We start from the raw sequence: 26,191 nt of genomic DNA, 5'->3' as shown, positions 1-26,191 counted from the left end.
AGAATGACACCTACGCACATTCACTGTCGTCGGCACTCCCACCTCAAAGCTGTAACGGGTCGACCACACCAGCAACCCTACAGACTCAAGGTCTTTCACACAGCCCCGAGACTCCCCTCAGCTGACTACGAAACAGGAAACGCGGCAGCGCACTCTTAGCTTAATCGATATCGGCTGGAAGTGCGGTGTACTTTTGTAACAGTTTGTTCGAAGCAGCAAACGACGTGACACCGTTCTCAACTTCACTTGTAGAGGAAGAAAAAATGGAAGGTAGTGTAATTCCTCCGCGGCGCCAATAAATGCAGGCCTTGGTTGCTAAATATGCGAGAGCATTGATTTCTCCGATCTTGGAATACAGCATGTTTGTCACCAGTACGATCCGTATTCGTCGACGAAGAACGTGCAGCGCAGCACACGAAATGCTACACACAGAGACAGTTAGGTTGAAACAGAAGAGCTAACTTTCAACTATACATTGATTCTAAAGAGCTATAAGTCTTACTTCTTTCGAATCAATAGCAGTTGATTGTCAGCGCTTGTGGGTCAACTTCTCTCTGTGTTTTTTTTCTCTTTTGAGCTGAAATTCTTCGTCATTGATCAACGCAACTAGCCCGCACCCTTACTCTAGCCATATTCGTCTCTTTTCAGGTCAAGTTCCGGTGGCTCTGACTTACCTGGAGTGAACCCAGCTGCGCGACGCGCGCAGATGCCGAAGCGGCAATCGTGTGAACTTTTCGTGTTCAAGCATACATGTCGATACATTGACGTGCTGGCATTCCCACAAAAAACGGACAGCCATTTCGTCCCGTGAGATGGGTTTCAGTAACGTAAGGCGTACGTATTAGTGAACTGCCGTTTTATTACTATCCAGCTTGACTGATGTGTGTCATGGGGTACTGTTCCGTCCGTTCTGTGATGAGCTTTCTCTTGGCGTCCTTCTTAGGCAGCGAGTACAACAGCTTGTCCCAGAAGTTGTGCTCGCCCCAGCGAATGTAATTTGCAGCTCGCACGTAAGCGCGGAGATCATCGTCCATTGAGTCAGGGGCCACATCGTCTACAAGCACGACCACCAGGCGGTTCACGTGGTCCTCCAGAGCACGTTGATACGCCAGCCGGAACTCCCAGCGGCACCATTCGCTCTCCACGAAGTTCCTGCACCCAAGTAAAGGTGGAGGTCAACAGAAAAACTGGCGCCAAATCGGACAACACACAGCAAGAAAGACTGGACAGGCGCATCCTGTCCAGGTGCATCCTCTACCTTCCAAGGTGGAGGGCCGCGCCATATCTCACGCATTTGCGTAAAGAAAGCATCGGTTAGTAGGAGAAAATTCAATTCAACGAGTAAGGAAGTGAAGTAATGAATGAGTACCGAGTCACGAGGACTGTGGGAAGAGGGTGGTGCCACAGCTGCTTGATATCGTTACTACTTGAGGTCGTTGAGAAAACTGAGTTGCAGCGTAGACACTTTGTTTTTGTTAGCGCATGCAGCTGCCCTTACGCTGGGAACTGTTGCGAACGGCAGCGGTGACACTGCCTTGCTTTCTTTGTGGCATCGAGTGGCCTACTGTATGCTATGCGAAAAGTGACGGCACCTATTGCAACGCTGTGCGGGTAAGCAGCGGCAGGAGCTAGCGCCTTTGGCGGACTGGGCAGTGCTCACCGCGTGAGCAGGAGCAGCGTGCGCCTGGAGCAGGCGACGGCGTCGCGGATGATGTCCTGCAGCAGGAAGCCGCCCTTGAAGTTGCGCTCGTAGGTGCACACCGAGAAGCCCAGCGACTCGACGCCCGGCAGCAGCTGCGCGTGCACCCAGTCGCCGTCGCGGCTGGAGAACGAGAGGAACACGTCGAACAGCTTGGCTTCGTCCAGCTCGTCCTCCTTGACGCACTGCAGCGAGAGGCACAGGCCCCGCGCGTACAGCCACACCTTCAGCTCGCGCCGGTACCGCAGGTAGGCCGCCGAAATCGCCAGGCCCATCGCCAGCGCCACTGCGACACGAGAAGGGAGGAATTACTGCTCACATGTACTACATCATTGAGTTCGCGCTTCGCGCGCAGTCGATCTGAATTCCACGTAGTTCTATTCGAGCCGTGTGTGTACTTTATATGTGCAGGGTGTGCATATGTATGTGAGAATGCTTCCTGAAGAAGACTCGTCAGCCAAACTAAAGCTGCAGAGTTGAGTTCGCAAATTATGGTTAATACGTATACCGCAGGCGATTTCAGCAATAAAACCTAGAAAGTACAAGCAGTAATCCAGTCGTGTAGATCCTCACACAAATCGCGCTTGCGGGAATACGCCGGAAGTCTGGTTCACTGTCACGCGATCCCGAATCAGCTTTCATACTGAAGTTCTTTCGAGGTGCACAGCTAAAAGGTTGCATGGCGCGGCCAGAAAAACAAACCTAAACGTCAATCAAAGATACCTGTACTGCACTGCGAGGAAATACCTTACATTTCTCAGTTTAAAAACAAATTGCAATTAGATTTTCGAACACGTGTACTGTGTTTACAGACGTTGACCAAAAATAGTCACAAAAAACTTATATGGGACTACATGAAGGCCATAGATGCTTGCCGCTATCGCCTTAATGGCGTGGGCGTTGCATGAGACGCATGGTTCGGTTTCACCACTCGATTCGACGATTTTCACTTTTTACATCAATAGCTGTGTATGAGAAGGATCGCCCAAACCGCGATGTTAGTGGACAAAAAATGACGTCACAGGCTGGATACTTGAGAAGGAAAAACAGCGCAGAAACACGGGACCAGAAAGAACTCGACGGCACAACTCGCTATGCATTGAAGAAGACGAAGTGGACGAAGGGCTTTGGCGCCACCTCAAGAGAACGTGGCACGCAATTGTAATTTTTCAATGCGTTAGCATTAGAGCCCCCATGTTGGAAATACCCGTCCGTTCGTCCGTCTTGGTTGGCCGGTGGAGGAGCAGAAAGAGAGAGAGGAGATTGCCCTCCCCTTCTCTTCGGAGAAGGAGGAAGGCACGGGTTGAAAAGTGAAAAGGGGGAAACCTCCTCTTAACTTTCAAGGGAGAAGAGGCGAGGAAGACGATGAGAGGATGGGAGGTGCGTGCAGTTCAAAATTCAATAACATTACGCCTCTCGGCATTTTAAACTAGAAAGGACGATCTTTCCCCCTGCAGATAAAACCTTAGATAAGGAGCAGGAGGCCACCTGGAGGTGACTCTAGACGCGATCTCTCATGACTCCTCACTTACTATCGAAATTCTATCCCGGTGATTACGACCCGGAATGTACACTATGCGGCAAAATAGCCACTAACGATCACATATTGTGGAACTGTAAAGAGAGCCGCCACCGGAATCTCTAACACAAGTTCCTACTCTCGAGCAATGGGAGGCTGTGTTGGTCAGCTCAGACCTGGCCGTTCAAACCCGGGCCATTGAATGGGCTACTCAGGTCACTGTCAGCCGTGGACTGATAGCCACCTAGCACGGATTATCTGCATTGTGCCTTTTCTGACGAAATAAATGTTTCGCAATCCAATGGGCATTTAGTGCTTCCATCTACTCTAGAATATCAGACACGCCAAACATGAGTTGTTCGTAAGCTCCCTCATGCGAAGTTATGGAAGGACTTAATTAACCTAGGAAGTTATGGAATTGTAGTAGTAGTAGTAGTAATATTTTTATTTGGCCATATAATACAATATGCCCTCGAGGTGAGGCAAAAGGAGGAAGACGAGGCAAACCTCCTGACGATGCCTACACCCCGAATAATACATCGAACAATGGCCGCATGGCAAAAAAAAAGACACTTTCAAAACAAGCAACAAAAGTTACACGATAGAAATAGCCAACACTGAAAAAACGATGCAAAGATAATAAACAGCAATTGGCAGAAAACACGATATGCACATTCGGCAGTAAAGGAAGCAACACAAAAGACAAAATATACAAAGTTAGCTGAATTTAAGCAGGAAAAATAATCTTCAGTTTTTTCTTAAAAGCAGATACGCTATGACTTTCTACGGCGATTTTTATTAGAGACTGATAAGCATCACACAATGTTACAATTTGGTTATCTATAGTTTGTTTTCCATAGTTTGTTCTAGATCTTTCAGTGGATAAGGCGACCGCACGTAAACCATACGTAACATTTCTTGAATTATAAGCATTTTGGAAAGACCTGAAATTATGTTTTACTTTATAAAAAATGTGAACAGCCAAACTCAAATTGTAGGAATGAAAGAAATTGCGAACATGAAATGTTTCTAAAAGATTATGTTCGACAAGTGGGCTTGAACATAATGAGCGTATAGCTCTTTTCTGAAGAGAAAGCGATTTATACGAATCGGTTTTGTTGCAAGTTCCCCACACCAGGTTGCAGTATACAAGATGGGAATGAACAAGGGCAAAGTATAATTGTCTTCTAACCTGTAGTGGAAGTAGATGCCTAATACGATAGATAACACAAATAGACCTGGCCATTTTTAGTCTAATGCAGCTTACATGATCTGTCCACCCCATATCACTGCGAAAATACACACCTAGAAAGCGGCAACTATAAACTTGCTCAATCTTCAAGTCATTAAAAGCTAGTTTGACGCGATGATCTAAAGGTTTGTTTTTAGGATGAAAGAGCATAAACTTTGTTTTGCTGACGTTTAACTGAAGTTGATTAACAGAGAGCCAAACCGCTAACTCGTTAAGCCAGGCATTAGATTGCCGTTCAAGTACTTGAAGATTGGAGCCAGAAAAAAAGACATTAGTATCATCGGCATATATAATAATATTAGGAGTTAATGGAATGTTGACAATGTCATTAATGTATAAAATAAATAAAAGTGGTCCTAAAATTGAACCCTGAGGGACACCGACATTTATCGTGCCAAAAGTAGATTTTGCATCATGAATCTGAGTGTACTGGATACGTGCAGTTAGATAACTCTCCAAAAGTGCATTTGCACCTCCACGGATCCCATAAGTCTCTAATTTATGAAGTAGTATTGAATGCTTCACAGAATCGAAGGCTTTGCACAAATCAGGAAAAATTCCAACAGAAAAAAGCCTATTCTCAAAATTGTTAATTATAGAGTTTTTAATATCTAATGGAGCTGATTGAGTTGATTTACCGGCCTGAAAACCGTACCGTTGGGGACAGATTAGATGCTTAGTTTGTAAGAAGTTATTTATTCGCCTGAAGAGAACACGCTCAGCTAATTTTGAAAAAGAGGCAATACCGAAATGGGACGATAATTGTTCGGGTCATTTTTGTTGCCACCTTTGAATAACACGCCAACACGTGCGACTTTTAATTTGCTAGGGAATACACCAGAGAGCAGCATTCTATTATAAATATGCGTAAGGGGACCAGCGATAATGTTAACTGCACATTTGATAGGAAAAACAGCTACTTCGTCGTCTCCAGGTGAGCACGTGTTTCTAAAGGCATTGATAATAGAAACAACTTCATCCGCTGTAGTGGGGGACAGAAATATAGAATCAGTGCTGCAGGAGGGCAAATAAGTGTCTACAGTTCGAGTTAAATGGCAGCTAACTGAAGGCTGGTATGCTCCGGCAGCTAAAAATTGTTCGTTGAGTTTATTTGCAAGGGACATACCGGCATAATTCACCCCATTGATTTTTAGCTCAGATGGAAGATCATTTTTCTTGTTCCCTATGATGGCGTTAATACCTTGCCAAAGTAATTTAGGGTTGTGCAAAAAGGACGAGAACTTATTAATATAGAAAAGAAAGCATGACTCAACTATTCTTCGTCTCCAGCATGCTGTTCGTTTTTACACATCTAGTCTCTATCTGTCTATCTTGGATATTCGTGCGGACTGCCCGGATGCACTCCAGCAACTTCCTAGTTGATGGTTTATCGTGCTACCGCTGGGAAACAACACGACGGTTAATGGGACACAGACGAAGACGACGACCACAAGCGCGCACCACAAACTTTCCCATTATGTCCGAAAGTAGCAGTGCTTACTTGCTGCCGTTCAGGAAGACTAGCGTTTCCTTAGTGGCTCTACTACTCTTGGTCAAAACGCGAAAGTTTGTGGTGCGCGCTTGTCGCCCTGGTCTTCGTCTGTGCCCCGTTAAACGTCGTGTTGTTTCCAAGTGGTAGTGCGCTAAACTGTATGCATGTTTAACCCTGTTGCCGCCTTACTTCCCTTGCTAGTTGTAGGAGCGGAAATCGTCTTGTTGAAATCATCAGCAGAATGTGTGTTTGTATCAGAAGGTTACAGCACGTCTGAGAATGAGGGGGCGAGGCCGGAGAGTGAAGATGTGTATATATATATTGTGATTATCGATAGAGGCGCGTAACGTACGTGTCTTTAAATTTTTCGGGAAAAGTGGCAATGCTTTATCTGAAACCGAATAAATTGGCCAGATGGACTCTATGAAATGATCCTGATATAATTAAATACGAAAAACCACGATCTACCGCGGTAAATTACAGAGACTGGGGAGTATTTTTTTTTTGTAGCAGAACCTTCAATATTCTTTATTAATGCTGGTAGATATTTAAAACTACCCCAGTGATCACGTGCTTGTATATATCAGCGGTCAAATAATTAGTTTTCTAATTATGCGCACAAGAGAACAAAGTTCGCTTGCAAAGCGCCTTGTCGTTGGACGCACGTTCCGAACAGTTGTTTGTTCTCTTTTTTTTTTGCTTTACTTTTCGCCCAGGAGCACATATATATGCCGCTATCAGCTGTGCCACGATAAGACACAACACGTGCGTGTCATTGTCGTATCACCCTCACAGGTCAAACCGATGGAGAGTCTTCCGGTTTGCTTCACACGTTTGTCGCAGTCTGAAGTGATAGGGATGTTATCTAGTGTACTTCGACTGAACCATATTATTTATTTTCCCTGATGGAGCAGTCACTTGCGTTCCAGTAAAAGGGCTGAAGCTGTAGTTCCATTTTGCGAAAAAAAATTTGCTTCAATAAAATTGTTTAGTTCGGTGTGATTAAGTGACGTGATTACCACCAAATTACTTCAGCGCGCAGCAAATGGTTACTACAGGAAGATTAAAAAATGCTGCGGTTTCTTTGCACGACCGTGGGCGTTAGGAAGGGCAAGTGATGGGCAACCTTTTGAAACTTGGTGTGCCCGATGGCAGTACTCCATTTCAGTGCCTTTGATATGTGGACAATTTATCCCCGACTGCACTTGGCTCGCTTTATACATCTACTGTCATACTTCCGATAACCATTCGCCTACTTCGATTCAGACTTCATTCCATTCAACCTTGTTTCGAGACAACCTTGATTTTATAGAATTCCAACTTGCAGTCCTCTTCGAGAAACTTGCCCTTTCCGAGGCTTCTTTTCGAATGTCATTTGTGAGAGACATGATGGGTAGGAATTCCGCACTCGTCCTCCACCTCGTTCTTCACACATAGTAATAAAATTTGTTATAGACGAATACAAGTCAAGAAAAAAGCGGCCTTTCCCCGTCAAAGGACTCCCTTCAAGCCAATGGCGTAGGCCGCTAGCGTGACAATGTAAGGAGTCGCAGACGGAAGGGGATAGACCCCTTCTTGCACTGTCGGGGGCAGTCTCATCTTTACATTGTCACGCCACTCTTTGCATTGTAATGCTAACCACGCTATTGGGTAAATGAGAATCGGCCGACGCCATTGGCTGGAAAGGGGTCCTTTGGCGGGAAAAGCCGCTGTTTTCTTGAGTTGTATTCTACTATAGTGCTGGATGGTTTAAATTCACGACGTTATAGAAGCCAGCGCACTAAAGGTGAAAGACAGGTAAGAGGAATGTAGACCAGCGCTGGCACCTGCAACAAAACTTCATTACAGGAAAAAAAAGACACTTACGTTCTAAGGTGAAAATGAAAATACAGCAGAGCCAGGTGGAATCTGCTCAGATAGACACGTTAATTGTTACAGGAAGTTATCAGTCAGTGAAGGCGGATTCTGCTTCGTACAGCAGCATAACGGACGCTTGGGTTACGCGCTCATCCTTTTGTTTCAAGATGTAGCATGCTGCTTCGAAGAGGTAGCTTGTGTTGCCTGAGTCTCTTGATCAAGTATCGCCCCATTCGTCCGCTTTACAACTCATTACAGCCAGTGATATCTTAACACCACGCCTGTAAGGTACATAGCGAGAGCGGTGCTTAACACCGCATACGTTGCTGTTACATTTCTTGTGATTCGTTTCTAGACAATCACACAGAAGCGACCAAGTTATTTGGGGGATTAAAAAAATGCGCACTCACCCCGTACCTTGTGCCAACATTCTTTAGCGCCCGTGGCACCGTGTGCAGGCAAGGGACAGCGGTGGCGTTGCGTTCTTTGTTCTTCCGAGGTCGCGTACAGGTGCCCACAAAAGTTTTCGGAATACCGAAATCACGAAAACCCCGAATTCCCTCGCTGCCTAGAGGCGCAGGCAGACATGGAGGAATGCACTGAGCAGGTCGCGCAGACATGTTCAAAGTTCAGCTCATGACGGCATGTTTAGACTGCCCAGAAATTAAGTTTCGTTGTAATCTCTGCGCTGGGGAAATTTTTTGGGCATTTGTAGCTGTGCTTTTAAAGATTTTCAAAGTGTCTTCACCGATGGCTGACAGCTCAGGGATAGGAAATGCAGCTTCTCTGAGTCTTATCTCCTGTCTGTAGAAGCTGTCTGAAGACTACTGCACGCATGATCAGTTCAAGAACGCTGAGGAGTACTTCAATACAGGGCATTTGATCTGGGTTGGTATAGCCAACCTAAATGCGACCGCTGTAATTCAAAGTTGTCCAACAATACTCTTACACACGTAACGGATTAAGTGTGTTGGAAGCTTGCAAAGGTAATGATTTAAAGCGGCTTCCAATAGACCGCCCGACGCCAACATACGATGCTGTTGGGTGCTGCGCTTTTGAGGCATACAGCCCTCAGGTGAGGCGCATGCATGGGCAGCTTTTGAAGCACGTGCTCGAAAAACTGCATACAGGCACTATCGACACTATTACAAGCTGTTGGCTGCGGAAGTGTCTTCAACTGCGCGCTACCGAGCGCACATGATTAAAAGCTAATGCTGCCTCGTTATCATGCCTCTGACTTTCCGAGTTATCGTTGTTACCTTTGCCCTCAGTGCTTGCTTATCAAAAAGATTCAGACACAAAGGCACCCGTGTAGCTTTGCAGTGTTTGGAGCTGTTTTCAAATGGATTGCGCGCACACAATATGATAAGACCGAAAGTGCATTCGTTCGCGTGCATGCGAGGGCGCGTACGCATGTGAACGCATGCGCCTGAATGTTGTATAGCCACGGTGTTGCACACCATACCGACGGAGGCTGTTACGCGATTTTGCTTTACGAAGCGCTGGGATTGTACGGTGGGAAGTCGCCTCAACAACGCTTGCCTTTGGCCTTACCTTCGAGCCCACTGTATTGGTTTGGGCACTCACTATGCGCAATAGACGAGAGTCTTCAAACACTGACCCCGCGCGGTACTCACCCAAGACAGGTAGAAGGTACGCCACTGCTCTAGGTATAGCTACTGGGCAAAGCTGCTTCTGTCCAAGACTCAGGAACGCCTTCAGAGACACCAGCGGATTGGTGTGCTCTGCGCATACGATGTCTTGAGCATCCACAATCTGTTGGAACAAAAAATGCAGATTGAAATGAATGTTTCGTGAAATGTACGTGGAAGGGTGAAATAAAAAATGGTGGATGATTTAGCATGGTCAGGCTAAATGCGAATTAGGTGCGCTAGCACTTCGGTTTTCACTTCGGTTTCGATTCGGGGCTCGGTTTTCAAGGTCAAGCAGGCTTCAGACAAAGATCGGTGAAATCGGACTTAAGCCCCGTTGCGGCTTCTTAAGGGTACGTCGCGATAGCGTTGTTAATGGGTTCATAGATCACTGGCAGTCGTCCTGGCCCAATGGTGCGGCGGTTAAGCGATGCGCCTCTGCCCTGCAATGGCAGCGGCTGCCACCGGTGGGGCTAGTGAGACCGAGGTTGCTCTTCCCGGGGTGCCTCTCGCGACCAATCATTATTTAACTGCCACCTACCATGGTGGGCAGTTTTCTCACAATCCGGTAGGCCGGCCGTGATGACGTCATAAGGTCACGTGAACTACGTGGCCCACAATTCACCTATAGGGTGGCCACCTAGGTGGCAGGCGCAGGTAGGGCAGGTTGCCCACAACCCGGTGGGCGCACAGAGATATCTCACAGATAACGGCTAACCGGCTGAGTGGAAGCTCTAGTGCTAATGCACTAAAGGAGTTAACGTAAAGACGACGCCAGAATGTCGATAAATTGAACATATCGGCGTGAAAATATTACTCGTGGCATGATATTTTTTTCTTAAAAGCTTACCACTTTCCTGTGGGCCTCTATCCACTGCCTGAAGCGGTAGTCGGCGCAGTCGCATACAAAAGGGTTGCCGGACAGCCGCAATGTCGTCAGTTTTCGCTGTGACACCAGGGTGTACGGAAATCGTTTCAGACGATTGTAACTTAGATCAAGGGATTGCACCTCTTCTGGAATCGTAGTCACGTTGACGCTCGACAGGAGGTTCTTTCTGAGCGAGAGGACTCGGAGGCGTGGAGCATCGTTAACGAGAGCGCCGTCCAGCGCCTCGATGCGGTTGTCGAGCAGTTCCAGCTGTGTCGTGCCTTCCGGGAAGGTGCTCGGCGCACCCTCCAGTGCGGACGACGAGCAGTTGACGAGGACGGTTCGTTTACCGAGGGAGTCCTCGCGACAGCCGCACCGGCAGGCTGGCTCGCAGTCGGCCTCCCACCTGACCAAGTCATCCTCCGTGAGATTGAGCAGGAACCTTCCCGCCAACCAGGGCGGGCCCTCACATATCGGGTTGTTCCTCATCTGAACTTCGCTTCCGGGACCCACAAGCCACGACAGTCTGCAGTCGCACATCAGAGGGTTGTCTAAGAACAAAAACAATAAGGAGAAACACGTCGGTGCTATCAGCACGAAAGGGAGGGAAAAGTTATGGAAGTGAGAACCTAAGGGACCGGCGAAATTAAGATGAGAGTAGCCTTGAATGGCTCTCTTAGCCAGTCTACCAAAGAGACATTGCTCACGGTCCGAAATCACGCTGACGCAGACAGCAAATACGGTAGTGAGAAAGGTTCAACGAAGGCCACCGGATCCAATGTTCACGAGAACTGCACGCGCCGCAGGGTCGCACTGTCTACTCACGGTCCCTTCACGCGCGCAGGCAAAATCTGATACCTGAACAGGCGCCAAAAGATGGCTCGTTTTCGCAAAGACACAGCACTGAAAATACTGGGTATTGCTGCTGATATGTTGAACACGCAGCGGCAAGTATCATCCGCTGCGTGTTCATCTACGTTTTCCGGGACGTTAGTTCATTGTAAACAAAGAAAAAAAGAATACGCCATCTAAGCTGCGGAATAACTTTTAGCATGGGGCTGAATTCGCAGTCGCAGTTCAAGCGTCTCATTGGGTAAGCGTAAGCTGATCAAGGTACACTGCAGCTGACAAAGCCTAAACCGCTGCCCGTTTATTGACATTTTAAGATTAGTTTTAACGCGCCATATGACCTACAACTGGTCTGTGGTGACCGCTGCAATGAAAGGCTCTGGATTAAACCACTTGCGGTTTATTCATTGCGTGAAACCCTCAATTTCTGTAGCATCATTTTTTCCCCATTTTGCCTCCATCTAAACGCAACAGCCGTGTCTGGTCGTGGATTTCGTGATCTTGCGCTCGGCAGCTCAACACCAAAAACAGTGCGCTACAGCAGCAGGATCATTAAGAATTCACGACGAAGTTCAGCACTGACTTCGGAAAATTTAGCTGCGTTTAATGTTGGGCTGCATTATGCAGAACATCAAATGCAAATTGTAGAAGTGAGTATAAACAAGTGAAAACCGTTGTTTTCTTCATTAATTTGTCGTGCTAAGGACTCGTTTTTTTTTGGATTACGTTGGTTGTTTCTTGAAAAGGCTATAGTTATTCTAAAATGCAAACACTTGTTCTGTTCCGAAAAGAGATGGCACGGGGCGCTAGGGCGGGTGGGATGCAGAACTGAATTCATTCTGTGAGCGGCAGGATGTAGCATGGAAAAGGTCATTGCAAAGAGCGGAAGAGGTCGCTTTGCCAAGTTGTGCTTTGTCGAAAACCTCAGCATCATTTGTCGGGCGTCACCCGGCGAACGAGCAGTAGCGGCTGAACTAACAACATGACGAAATTCGATTACTCCTTTTGCTCTGGATTCTATTAGGACGCTCGCTTGATGTAAATTATGAAATGTGGTGTTTAACGTCCCAAAGCAACACATGGGCTACGAGTGACGCCGTAGTGGAGGACTCCGGATTAATATAGACCAGCTGTGGCTCTTTAACGTGCATTAATTGACATCGCACAGTACCCGGGCATTTTCGCATTTCGCCTCTGTCGCTGGCTCGATGGCTTCCCTCCGCTTTCACATGGCGCGCAATGATTCAGACGGGTTACAACACGGTACGCACCTAGCGGCAGTCGATAATTTCATGTTTTACATTAATTTGGGGGAATATCTTTTATTGCGAAAACATTGTTCCAATGGGTAAACCCTGAGCAAGAACTTCCGATGGTTGCATGCTTGCGCTGCTTGTGGGTTTGTGCCAAGGGAAAGGAAAAAATAAAAATCAATCAAATTAATATCTGCGACTGTGATTCGAACCCGCAGCGGCGCGAATAGTACAGCTTCGCTGGCCACGGCGCGAGAGCACTATAGGCTATTGCCGCGGCTACAGCGTACTTGAATAATAATAATAATTTTTTTTTGGGGGGGGGAAGGAAATGGTGCAGTATCTGTCTCATATATCGGCGGACAAGTGAACCGCGCCGTAAGGGAAGGGATAAAGGAGCGAGTGAAAGAAGAAAGGAAGAAAGAGGTGCCGTAGTGGAGGGCTCCGGATTAATTTCGACCACCCGGGAATCTTTAACGTGCACTGACATCGCACAGCACACGGGGGCCTTAGCGTCTCGCCTCCATAAAAGCGCAGCCGCCGCGGTCGGATTAGAACCCGGGAACTCCGGATCAGTAGTCGAGCGCCCTAACCACTGAGCCACCGCGGCGGGCACTTGAATATTCCCGTACTTGAATATTACCCTATTCTAGTACACTGTACCACAGCCGAACACGCCTCATGTTAAACTGCTGTTGTTGGCCTCATAAAACACACTCGCGTTGTGCATTGCACGTAGTCTTCTTCATCAACTGGTACTACTATAAAATTAATATTCGCGCTTTGAGCTATGCTGCGGTAGTGACATGGAGGCGTGCGTTGCATGCGTTGGCGTGGACAATTAATGCTGTGGCAGGAACACGGCACTAGAGCAATATGCGTTGGCTTGTCAACACTGCTGCAAAAACGCAGCCCTGTAGCACAGGCTGATGTGTGCTCTTTTTTTTTTGGTGGGGGGGGGGAGAGCGCGTCTTCCACGAACGGCATCGTTTACTCGTGCCTGTGTCTCTCGTCGCCTGTGTGCCCTCCTTTTCAGTTTGTGAGTGTGTTTCCCGCGCTCGTGTGCGCGAAGGGGAGCCAAAGGGGACCGGGGCAGTGCGGGGACATGCCCGGCTTTGGAGCGCTGGTGGCTGGGCGAGTTGGGCAGCGAAGCGGCCGGGTGCAGCAGAAAGCGGTCGGGCACCCTCGGACTCTCGGCAAGACAGTGGCCTTTTAGACGGCAAGGAGGAGAGACGTTTGTGTCGTGTGCTCCGTCTGACCATCCTTTGTGCATCCGTAGCGTAAATTTAATACAGTTTTGCTTGTTTGTTTGTTAAAAAATGCGTCTCCGAGTCGTCACTGTTTCCTCAATGTTCACCGTCCCACGATTCGACTCTCACATTGCACAACACACGCAGCCGGCGTACATTTGGTAAATTGGCATTGACGATGAAAAAGTTGAAGACGCGCATAACTGGCTCCCTGAGTCAGCGGACACCGCAATTGCGATTTCAGGTACGTGGCGATGGCGTCCGTATGAAAAAAAAACTGTTCTTTCGCACAATATTTCGTGCTTCACAAGCTAAACCTCCAGTCATTTTTTTCTCCAACGTCTGCACATGGAGCATGCAAGCCCGCCATTTGTGGGCAGATCATAACAACAGCGCAAGACAAAAAAGACGAGTCAGAATTGAGCAATGGGTGCTTACCGTTGAGAGTCAAGGTCGGTTTTCCCTTGAAGCGCTTGGGGAAATCACTGCGACGCAGAAGCTTCAGCGCATTTCCTCTGAGAACGAGCCCCACAAGGTCGGTGGCTCCCGTAAATGCTCCTCGCACGTTGCTGATGTTGTTGGCACCCAGCTGAATGAAGGTCAGGCGGCCGTTGTTCGTGAACTCCCCTCTTTCAAGCGACTGGATTGCGTTAAACGAGGCATCCAGGTAATGTAGCTTGGGTAGGTTTGCTACGCTACCATTAAGGGATAGGAGCTGGTTGCCGCTCAGAATCAATTTGTTCAGTGTGAGAAGCTCCTTAAAAGCGTTTCTTCCCACCCACCGGATCCTGCTGTCGCTCAGGTTGATTTCAAGCAGGCCACTACTGTCGCTGAAAGCTCCATCCGGGACGTGGGTCACGAGGTTGCTCCTCAAAGAAACAGTTCTCAGCATTTCGAGACCTGTAAAGGCGTCGGTGATGTCTTCGATCCTGTTCAGTGACAGAACCAAATCCTTGATATGGCGTTGTTTACTAAACGACCCTGCAACGTTAATCAACCCAGTCCTCGATAATGTGAGATACTCCAAATTCGAGGTAGTAGGTAACACTGACTCCTCCATTTGGGCAATGCTGTTGTTGCTGATGTCGAGACGAGTCATACTGCTAAGCGCTGCAAAGGCTCCGTTCCTCACTTGGGTTATTTCGTTGTCGTTGAGAAGGAGCTCTTTGATCATAACATTGGGCAGAGCGACCTCAGTTACAACACTTATGCGGTTATTTCCGAGCTTCAGGATCTTCAGGTAAGGCAATCTGGATGCGAGTAGTTCTTGGATGTCCGTGATCATATTGTGGCTTAGATCGACTGCCTGAAAGTCAAGAAAATAAATGAGTCAGTATCTAAGGCTCGCAAGAAAACGGACTGAGTCAAGAGTGAAACATGCAGTTTTGATTAAATTATCTCATTCAGCCAAGCAAAAAAAAAAAGCATTCGCTCCACAGTGCAGCACCCTTCGCAAATTTTGATTACTGAATGAATAAAAGAAGGAACCCGTGCAATCATGAGCAACCCAACGCAACCCAAGTAGTAGCTGGGTCTCTGCGGATTGTGTTCTGATTCCCCGAGGGCGTTTGACTATAGCACTGAAGCCTCACTGTCTGAGCTTTCTTCTTTTCTGCCTCATTTTACCACTACTTTGAGGAAAAATCGGCCATCTATATAGCTGCCAATCGTGCGTTCAATTTTGTGATATACTGGTAGTAAGACAGCCCCATCAACATCCAGGTGAACCCGACACCACCGTGCGCGATCTTGGCTTGTAGTGTTCACAGAAAAAAAAATAGGGGTGGGGGAGCATCTTGATACAAATGGAGGTTGTAAAGGGGTTGATATGAACCGGCAGGGAAGAACGGGATGACAAGAATACAATATAGTAACTTCCACGGACCTCTTTGCTACGTGTACTGGGTAAATACGTTTTTGAAGGAACTCCAAATTTTTTAAAGAATGTTTTTAGTAGAGGAGTAAGTGTGTAAAAGACAACAGCGCAACAGCCGTCTGCGAAGGCCAGAAATGAAGGCACACGCTTGGTGATTATTTGCCAGCGCGAAATTTTACAGGCTCACCATATCATAAAAAAGCAGATATATCAGGTGTTTCAGGGAAGCCCGCCACACATAAAAAAAGGCTTTTGAAGGTAACGGTATGGCGTTTGCAGCATAGTAATACCAGTGTTGGCGGGCACCAGAAAACCGGCGAATCGCTGTAACTAGTAAGCTGGTTAACTACATTGGAATACAGTCGAGCGCACTTATAACGAACCAGACGGTCACGCGGACTTCGTTCGTTATATCCAATGTTCGTAGTAACTGCACTTTACCTGACCCTAAAGACGCGGGTCTTGGGATGATTTGCCCAGCCGGCGGACACGCAGGCAATGATTGACATTATAGGCCATCGGTGCGCGCTTGGCCGGCGGTTACTTACTGTTTCAATGCCGTATTATTATTGCTTTGTTCCGTCCAGATGTTCTTTCCGGGGCGGTGTCACGAAGGCCGAGAGACGCTCTTCGATCTGCGCGCTTGGCGGGAGCGCGACCTCGATCTTCAACTTTGTCGGGAGAGTTTACGGCGCCTCTTCGTTCGCTATAACCGAGTGGTGCGGTCAGAGCTGTTCGTTGTATCTAAGGCGAATTGCCATTGCTATATAATGCATATTTTGACGGTAGCACCGCACTCGTTCGTGATAAGCGAGCGTTCGTTACATCCGCGGCCGTTGTAAGGGGGCTCTATACTGAGGTTAGCTTTTTAACTATATTAGGGTTGGACGCCTGGTTGTAATTAAAGATTTGTAGCTGTCTGCTAGTAATAGCCATGTCACTTTTTGGGACTTCAGAAACGCGATTTCCGACGATGCTGTGGCTCAACAAACTTCGGCCCTTTCCCGCGCAATTTCAAAAATTATCAAAACGCGTCACTCCATGGCGCAGGTGCCACGTGACCTTCTCTGCCACGCCGTCTGCTGGCGCAGCGATCATCGGCGAGTGCCGCAGCGCGGGTGTGGCAGAAAAGGTCATGTGACACCTGTGCCCCGGAGTGACGCGATTAGATGGATGTCGCTGCGCGGTCATTGGGGCTGCGGTTGAACCACACCACCACCGTGGGAAATCGCGTTTTTAAAATTCTAAAAACTGATAAGGCTATTACTAACAGGCAGCTAAAATCGTCTAATTACAACCAAGCGCGCAACTCTGATAGTGAAAAGTTAACAATTAGAATTTAGTTAAACAGCTTTTCTAATTAAAGCAATTCACCGGTTTTTTGTTGTTACTATGCCGCAAAAGTCATACTGTCACCTCAAAAAGCATATTTTTAAAAATAAGTGGCGGCTTTCCCTCAAACACCAGGTTATGTGTTAGTGACACCTCAGTGAGCCAGTTGAACAAGACAATTAGATTTTTATGGTTTATGGTTTATGAGGGTTTAACGTCCCAAAGCGACTCAGGCTATGAGGGACGCCGTAGTGAAGGGCTCCGACTAATTTCGGCCACCGGTGGTTCGTTAACGTGCACTGACATCGCACAGTATACGGGCCTCTAGAATGTCGCCTCCATCGAAATTCCACCGCCGCGGCCGGGATAGAACCCACGTCTTTCGGGTCAGCAGCCGAGCACCGTAACCGCTGAGCCACCGCGGCGGTAATTAGATTTTTGAACTCTTTAGAGAACGCATGGATAAATATCGAAAGCTCGATGTGGTGGGCGCCATGTCTGGTTGTCATGTGTCATGTCATGAGTGCGCATGACATGTCTGGTTTCGTTGCTGAAGAGCATATATGCAGTCTTGACTGAAACAGAGTGAGTTGATAGTCCTGCGTCGTCCTGTGCTCCTTATTGTGGCTGCGTCCTTTGCGCTGGTTTTACTACAACAGCATTAGAAGCCCCATGGGGCCAAAATGTATCGTCCGTAATAAAATTCGCCCATTGGCTGGAGGGAAGGGACGCCATCAGACCGGAAGTGACATCCCTTCCGGTGAAGGCATCGACAGCTGCTAACGCTATCGCATATTGCCAACACGTAAGTGTCCCCCTGTATTTTATTATTGCAAATATGTGCCAGCTCTCCACTCTACAGAGCTAGGTCTTACTAACAGTGACACTCAGTTACATTTCACTCACAATTCCGGATGAATTCGGGCCACCCGGGGTTCTTTAACGTGCGCTGGCATCGCACAAAACACGGGCGTTTTGTATTTCGCCTCCATCGAAATAGGGCCGTCGTGGCCGGCATCGGACCCGCGGACACGACAGCAGTAGCCGAGCGCCAAAGCCGCCGAGACACCGCGCGGGTGATCAGAACATAGTCTAACGTTAAACGAAGAGTCGGGCACGTGTAACGAAGTTTTTTCAAACTCTGCGAAGTACTTGCGTGTGCTCGGGCAACGTTAAGATGTGGATAGAAGAGCGGCAACTGTTGGTAAGAAATTTTGATGTTGTTAGTGTCTCCTAATTGTGCGTTTCTAAGCCACCGCCTCGTACCACGTTGGAGCACTTGACAATCTGATCACAGGGGCCCGGATGTGAAAATCGTCGGCTATCTGATTAGACAGCTAATTTCCTGTGATCCCTGCGTAGCCAGGGATCCACAGTGTGGGACTGAAAACGAGGGAAGATAGAGTGGAGCATTGTTGTGTTTTCTGAACGGTCGAAGCGAATTTCCCGGCTCTGGAGAGAGCGAATAGCCGCGGTACACTCTGTCTAAATTGTGTTTTAAGAACTGCGACGCAGCTGTATCAATTGCGTGTTTCTGCACATGTTATGCGCGTGTAACTAAACATTTGCACTGCCTTATTGGGCTTACTAATCGGCAGTTACCTGCCGCATGCGTGCACATTTGTGGACGAAATCAAAGTTGAGAAATTCGTTCAATTTATGATATCTGTTGCGAATTTATAAACGATATGCGGTGTCAAGAAGCGCAGATTTGAACCGCTTGTTCAGTTTGGATCAAATTTTCGAAGTTTATGTATTATCTGGAGCAAAAGCGGTACACTCCCGCGCGGTTGAGAAATTGCGACGTTTTCACCAAGCAAGCAGAAGCGCCCTATTTTGAAACGAGCAAACTGACACGCCTATAGCTCCACTTGTCTCCACAGCAGGCTATGCGGGAAAGTGGCGCAGCAATGCGAGGCTCGAGTGGTGCTCTCCAGTTTTGCTTTCCGACAGTACATTAGTGCTACATGCTATTCTGCAGAGTTTTCTTTTGGTAGCGTTTCAAAGAAAGTTATAAATACGCGAATGAGAAAGTGAGTGTACTTTACTGGGAAAACTATTGCTCCGAAAATATCGGATATTTTCGTGCATTATGCGGTATGCGAGTCTAGAAAAGCCCCTATTATTTAATTAGGTTTCTAGGCCTATGTGGGTTTAACGTCCCAAAGCGACTCAGGCTGTGAGGGACGCCGTAGTGAAGGGCTCCGGAAATTTTGACCACCTGGGGTTCTTTAACGTGCGCTGACATCGCACAGTACACAGGCCTCTAACATTTCGCCTCCATCGAAATTCGACCGCCGCCGCCGGGATCGAACCCGCGTCTTTCGGGTCAGCAGCCGAGAGCCATAACCACTGAGCCACCGCGGCGTGGAAAGAATTTCCCACTACGTGACAATTAAATATAAAATTGATCCCTTGGGAATTCCTGCCTTGTTTCTGTGGTGTGACCAATCTCTGGAAATATCATTTTGTATTAAGAAAGCAGCCATGATTAAGTAAAAAAGCCTGCATCTCAATTCCTCATACAATTTTGGTACAGAAAGTGGGCTCAAATACTGTGTTCACTGCTCTCTATAGAAATCATAATTTTCCTTTAGACGGGTGGTTTAGCACAAAACCTTAGTGCAAAAAAAAAAAAGAAACTTACTAGTACCACTGTCACTATTGCTTCCAAGAGAAACACTTTTGTACCTTGAACCGACTGCCAAATACATTTAGGCATTGCACAGAAAGACAAAGGTTGAGCTGCTGGTTCCTTTAATTTTGGGTAGGTCTCTTAGCGACGCCAAATGTTTGCATCCCAGAGCGTCCTGTTATCTTTATACGGGTGCTCGCACTCATGTATAATAGTGCTCAGGGAAGCACAGCAGACTTATATTTCATCGTGTAGTTGTGGGGTAATAGGCGCTTCCTTGAAAGCTACTAGTACGCACTCCAGCTTGCGTATAGTAGCTGAGGCTGAATTCCGCACATCACGAGCCCGGAAAGTGACTCTCATAACGATAAGTCCAGCCTGAACGCTTATATACACCTCGTATGAGCCAGAAGAGTGGCTGATATTCGAACGTCGATAGGCCGCTTTAAACCCTTCTGCGAAATGCAAATTTGTTATGTGGGTTCTGACGTCCCGAAGTTGCACTTGTACACAATTAAGGTACGCCACGGCCGTTTCTTTTTTTTTCCATTTCGCCCGTACCTAAGCGTGCCCACCGAGGCACGGATTCGATCCCGCGACCCTGTGCTCGGCGCGCAGGCGACCTTCAAGTCAATGAGCCACAGCGCCGAGTCGCAAAGCGCAAACTTATTTACATTACAGGGGCTGTAGAGCAAGAATAAATGGGAGTATACAGCGAACTAACTACGCGCTTTCAATTGGGGGCGTCCAGTGGTTAGTATAGTAGGGATGCACGTATCGCGCACAGGTAGCAGCCGCCTGCTGCCTTAATGTGCAGTGCAAAGCGCCTCCACACAAACTCTATAACTGGTGGTTATTTGTTCACTGTTTCTTTCTTCGTTTACGTAGTTTTGATTGGGTTCCGCTCAGTTAACTTTCTTTGTCCATTGCCTGCTCCTCCAGAAGCCGCAAAACTTTTCTGACAAAATTACTCTTCAAGTCCGCGATTTCAAGCGTATTGGAAGGAGAAGGAGGGGGTGGGGTGGTTTAAGTGATTAAACCAAACAAGCCAAGAGTCGTCGAAACCAAGGAGCTCACAAGTAAGTTCCCTTGAGGATATCTTGGCTTCGTCAGTTGTTGCATTGTTCTATTTGCACAGGTCCGATCATATTGTACTGCAGCAAAATTTAGCTGTTGTTTTTCATTCCCGTGCCTGTAGATTTAAATGTGGTATTTCTTACCTTCGGTAGCTGAGACAATTACTGTGAAACTTCTGGTGCAGCAAAATTACTGATCATGTCTGACTAGCTAACAGACAATGAGGATTGACTGAGCATATAAAAAGTGGATTCAAGTCGAAGAGTCGTGCACCGTTCTTGCGATGCTTGTATTAATACCTCACCACAGGACTTTTTGAGCAGGCAGTGAGCGCACGCATCTCAATCTTAATGAGCAGTCCACTTCGAATATGCGTCACATGTGAGAATGGAATACGTTCCGTCGTTTCTTATTGCCCTGACTTTTCGAATAGAAATAATCTCTTCGTTACGAAATTCAATAATCCTTTATTGTTTCACCATAATATCTAGTATTTAGGTCGGTGTGGTTTACACATGCAATTCAACAGACTCTGTACTCTTTTTTTTTTGTAATACAGCGTCTGGTGACACTCCAACGATAAATGTCTTACCTCTAAGTAACGCAGGTCGTCGAACATGGTGCTGACAGTTGTAATGTTGTTGGTACGAAATTCTACTGTCCTTAACTTTCGTGTAGCCTTGAAAAGAACGGGTGACAAGTGCTGGATCTTGTTGCCCGACAGCAGCAAATGCTGCAAGTTGGGGACGCCCGACAGGTACTCCTCGTCTATCACCTCGATTGCGTTGTTCCGGAGGTCGAGCTCGCTCAGTACGGCCAAAGAAAGCACGCCTCGCAGGAATCTGACGCCACTCTTTCGTATCTGCAGCCATCGCAGACGCTTCGCCGCGGACAGACCGCGAGGTACAGTCTCCAGCTGGACGTTCTCCATCACCACTCGCGACAGCCTGTCGATGCCGCTCATGGCTGCCTCGCCGACGTCGCTTAGAGGGCAGTTCTTGATCGACAGCTCGCTCACGGAATGGTTGGTGAACCACCGTGCCGGGAGCTCGGCGATTTGGACGTGGTCGAAAGCGAGTCTTCTGTGTATGATGCCCTCCAGCCGGGCCATGTCAGCGTCCAGTTCCTGGGGTCGGGCGATGTTCTTGCAGGAGGTCCGGGCACCCTGTTTGACGACGACGCATTGACAGTGCTCCAGCTTCTCCGGGCAGGTGGCGTTCACCGCGCGCCAGTTTCGCGCCTCGGACCAGCAGAAGACGCACGCCATCACCAGAGCACAGGCGAGCGAGTCGACCTGGAACAGTCCCCTCGTTGTCGACGATGGCATTCCGTGTTTTTCGAGCGTCTGCTAGGACGCGAAGCACCGACCCCGCAGCAGGTGTTGCACAGCCCGTTTGTTCGCGACGCTCACCGTGCGGGACTCGGGGGTATACGAAGCCGCCGGCGACTAAGATAAGAGAGATTGACGGGCGGAAGTCTACTTCGCATTTTGATTAGGTCGTTTTCGTTATCAATCGAATATTTACACAGTTGCACTTTTCAGGTCATCTTCGGCTGCTTGGCTGAACCGCGGGCGCGCCGGACAGTTCTCAGCTGCGGCAAGCGTTGTTTACACAGAAACGGCAGCGCGGGGCCATACTTGCAGCGTCCGCACTCTTACAGACGCCGGTGTAACCGCCCGCGACGCGTACGAAGCGAAACCGTTAAGCGGAACGCCGCCAGAGCGTGTTGTGGTGACGTCACGACCACTCACCTCTGAGGACGCGTCATTCAGACGTGCGGCCTTCGACTGATAACACCAGTAGCGCTGGGAGGCTCTCGAACACGCTCCAGAGCCTAGCGGGCTTGGGTCAGATCGAGGAGCCGCCGGGACGTCAGCGCAGCTGATAAGTGAGTCGCGCATAGCCACACGTGCGAGCCAGTAGGAGGGGAGGGGCAGGCTACGTAACACGCGAACTCAGCGTAAGATCGCAGACGACGTTTCCGCGCTCTCCTTCACGTTCGAAGAAGGAGGGAACCCTGAGCCTAAAGGAAATCTTGTATCCGGTGCGCTTGCATACGTCTACTTCTTGAGAATACGTGTGATCGGAGAAATTTAGCTTACGCGAAGGGACGCCCCGTGGCGGGAAAGATGACTTATTTAATGGAAACTATGTCAAGGCCCACTGAAGCCTTAACATCCCTTCACAAAGACTGTTGCAGGTAACTTCTGCTTTCGCTGTATTGGTTACAACTTGCATATGTTCGAAAATGTAATTGAGAAAAAAAAGGAAGAGAAGAACTGTGAGCTTCACATCCACTGATCCAGATCATTTTAAAATTGCGCTAATACTTTCGTTGTTGCGGCAATGACTTGCGTCAATGATGTCGTGTATATGACTATTGTTAAAGACGGGAAAATGCATTTCCCGATTGATATGAGGGGAAGTAGAGGGGGCGCAAAAGTAGCGACAGTTAACGGGAGCATATGCATGCAAATACACATATCGCATATACAGTGGCAAAATCAAGCTTTGCAGATTTCTTAAAATTAGACGCAGACACTTACGTGAAAACCACCTCTGCACATACTGTTCGTGCAGGGGGACACGAAGTGAGATGATAATTGTCACTATGAGGCGCCAAATTAACTAGACTAATTAATGAACTTATTAGCCACTGCAGCTAGCGTGAATGTTTGCATTAGAAACAGATGCGGTGGCGGTGGAGCTAAAAATTTGGAAGCGAGTGTCTCGGAACACACGCGCGCTAGGGGGATTCTACCAAATGTAATTGTGTCGCCATACGACTGCCCCTGAGTTTCCAATTTAAGCATCCCCGCTTACTGCAGTCACTAAAGATTTTAATAATCGATTTTAGTTAATTAGGTACCTGAACGTGACAATGATAATCTCACTACGCGTCCCCCTGGCCAAATAACTTATGTGTATAGTTGGTTTCCACGTACCTCTCAGCGCCTAATTTTCAGAAATCTGTAAAGCTTAACTTTGATCGCCCTGTATAATGTGTATATTGCTGGTTGGTACTGCCCTTACCAACCTTCCAAGAGTATTACGCGAATGATGTTTGCAAAGCCTCGACCGCGTCCCCTGGAGCATCTTTGATCTCTCAAGGGTCATTCTTAAAAACGGCTGCAAAAAATATGAAATTGTGACTCTGCGGGAGGTGCAATGCGCAGAGCAGACAACCGGAGGCCTGTTAAAGGAACAGAGCGGTTGCTGAATGCAGAGAAACGTCGTCGACGGCATTCTAACGGTTTCGCAACCTCACGCTGTATGCAGTGCCTCAGAATAGACATTTAAGGAAATAAAGTGACCGCGACGACGATGAACGTTTATTAGTCACATGTATACCCTTCTGCCGAGTAGTACATACCTGACATTCCCGAGACAATTCGAAATGCGACGGGCGCACGTGTAACGTTTTATATCACACCCGAAGCCAGCGTTGTATTTTAGCAGTGACCGAGACCCCTCGAGACATTTCAGCGCCAACGTCAGAGGTCTATCACAAATGAAATCTGTGTGCGTTACAAAAGCATAAGTACATCAGCCTGTGCAGTCTCTTTACAGTCCATTATGATCCAGATCACTGTAACCCTGATTTTCCTTACTGAAAGAAATTCACGAGTATGCAGATCCAGTGGCGGCGGGTGCGGTGCTGTTCACTGAGCAGTGTTTTGTGTCACCTCTCCACCCCGCGCTGTACCTTCGCTTTCTTTTCTTTCCCCCTCCCTATCCACTCACTGCCACTTTACTTCCCACTGGCTGCAGATCAGGCGCTTCTACGATATTAGATGCCGCGGCCAGTAGAAATCTTTTCCTTACCTTTGTATTTAATTTTTGCATATAAATCACTGATAATACATACGCACATGGTTACAACAAATTACCCCAGAGCGCGCTCCCGACAGAGCAGGTTGAGGGTAATTATTTCTCCGGATTAAGCCGCGACCAATTCTTTGCGGGTGATTTGTGTTTGACACCGTTTCCGCGGAGTGAACCACTTCAAACGAGCTCAAGCATTTTGTCACGAACACGACGCTTGGCCAGCGCACGTTGGTAGTCCAACCAACCTGGTAGCTGCGCAAGTTCACTACTGCCAGTCCGAACTGCGCTCGCCCCTTCATTCGGCATTTCGCGACATCGATAAACACACGAATATTGTCGTTAGTCCATTTTTTAAGATGAACCTCTAAAGGTAACTCTACCTTCCGACTAAGATTTCAAACAATGAGATAGTCATCGTTAATTGTGCACTAAGAGGACTCTGAACTCGTGGAAGACGAAGTGTTCCTGCTAAGGTGGCTGCACATCGTTCCATTGAAAAATCTCGCCATCCGCATAAATACGTTCTTTATATCAAGAGAACTGACTTCGCACCATCTGAGGAAGCTCCCGAGGCTTACTGGGTGGCAGTAAGCAAATGTCCTTCAGTCATCCCGGCAGCTGGACTGGGCTCCGAGGCTAGGCCTAGAGCCACCGGTGACGCGCTGGCAGAGATGGCTTCTCCGGCGTCGGTCCCTGCTCCCGGTCCATCAGCGGCAGCGCACATCCCGCCTTTTTCAAGTGCACCTCAGCCCGTGAGTGATCTGTCCTCTGGGCGGAACTCAGCAATGGCTTCCCAGCCTCCACTGCTGGATGGGGCTTTCACCGTGCAGCGTGAGGAGGAGAGCTCTCTAATGGACCTGTCTTCAGCACCTCCATCCGTGCCACCGGCTTCCCGCAGTTCTCAAAAGCGCCCATCAGGGGACACTGCACAGGATTCGTCTTCTGCCAACTGCAGCTCACAAGGCAAGCGTTCCTGCCCAGCGTATGCCAACCAGGTGGCTGTGCCGACATCGGGATCGGCATCGTATAAAGTGGCCATTAAAGCTCTGGCAGCCAAAAGCCTCCATCGTGGCACCTGGAGCCAGACTGCTGAGGTAGTGACCACCATCCTATCATCATCGGTCTCCATCCATCAAGGGCCCGGCGATTGCGTAGGTGTTCTGTGGTCAATTGAGACACGTTTCGCACCACCGTCGAAGATCTCTCCCTGCAATAATCTACACTTCTTGTGGACTGCATACAAACTGCGCTAAATAAGGCTACTGCTGTCACTTGGACGGACGTGAATCGCCCGGCGCCGGATGTGGGTCTGCTTAACCTGTGGGCTTCTCGCTTACAAGAGGAGATGGCGGCTTCTCGAGACCCGACTTCTGCGCAAGCACGGACAAGGCTGAATTATACCTGTGCTACACGGGTACGTTGAAATGACATTCGAGTCGAACGGCATTCGAAACTTCGAATGGCATTCGGACTGGACGGACCCGCATGGTGCTACACGACTATTCCAAAAGCATTCGAAAGCTTCAGTATTCTGCCGCCAAGCTACAGGGGCGCTGCTGCCGTCAAGTTTTGTTTTAAACAAATATAGCAGCAACAATTAATTTGTATAGTTACAGTCCGCTATAAAATTGCTACTTTTAAAAGTAATATGTCATTTCTAATAAATTTTACTATTTATTCATTACTAAACGCCTCTGTTCTAACAGAGGCCCAGGCCCATAGCCCTGCCATTTTTTGTGTGCGGTCTGTT

The 26,191-nt window shown here is 48.0% G+C and overlaps 1 protein-coding gene across 1 annotated transcript; it reads right to left on the bottom strand.

The window, feature by feature from the left end:
• Positions 1–839: 839 nt before the first annotated feature.
• Positions 840–22,087, bottom strand: LOC144113598 (toll-like receptor Tollo). The gene is made up of 6 exons (XM_077646766.1): positions 21,204–22,087; positions 14,130–14,997; positions 10,322–10,890; positions 9,457–9,595; positions 1,661–1,985; positions 840–1,152 (listed from the first exon to the last, which is right to left on the bottom strand). The coding sequence occupies exons 1-6, from the start codon at positions 21,936–21,938 to the stop codon at positions 864–866; spliced, it is 2,925 nt and encodes a 974-aa protein (XP_077502892.1). The 5' UTR covers positions 21,939–22,087; the 3' UTR covers positions 840–863.
• Between the last annotated feature and the right edge of the window lie 4,104 nt (positions 22,088–26,191).

This window comes from Amblyomma americanum, chromosome 1, assembly GCF_052857255.1.
Source record: "Amblyomma americanum isolate KBUSLIRL-KWMA chromosome 1, ASM5285725v1, whole genome shotgun sequence".
NCBI classification, from domain to species: domain Eukaryota; kingdom Metazoa; phylum Arthropoda; class Arachnida; order Ixodida; family Ixodidae; genus Amblyomma; species Amblyomma americanum.
Note: the sequence above shows the minus strand (reverse complement) of the source record. Positions and strands in the feature narration are given on the sequence as shown.

Excerpts from the sequence above, each read along its gene's own strand:
- LOC144113598 (XM_077646766.1), bottom strand. The coding sequence starts at position 21,938 with ATGCCATCGTCGACAACGAGGGGACTGTTCCAGGTCGACTCGCTCGCC. Across the intron at positions 9,596-10,321 it reads TAGAGGCCCACAGGAAAGTG|ATTGTGGATGCTCAAGACAT; the intron begins GTAAGCTTTTAA and ends TTGTTCCAACAG. Across the intron at positions 1,986-9,456 it reads GTACCTTCTACCTGTCTTGG|TGGCGCTGGCGATGGGCCTG; the intron begins GTGAGTACCGCG and ends CTCGTGTCGCAG.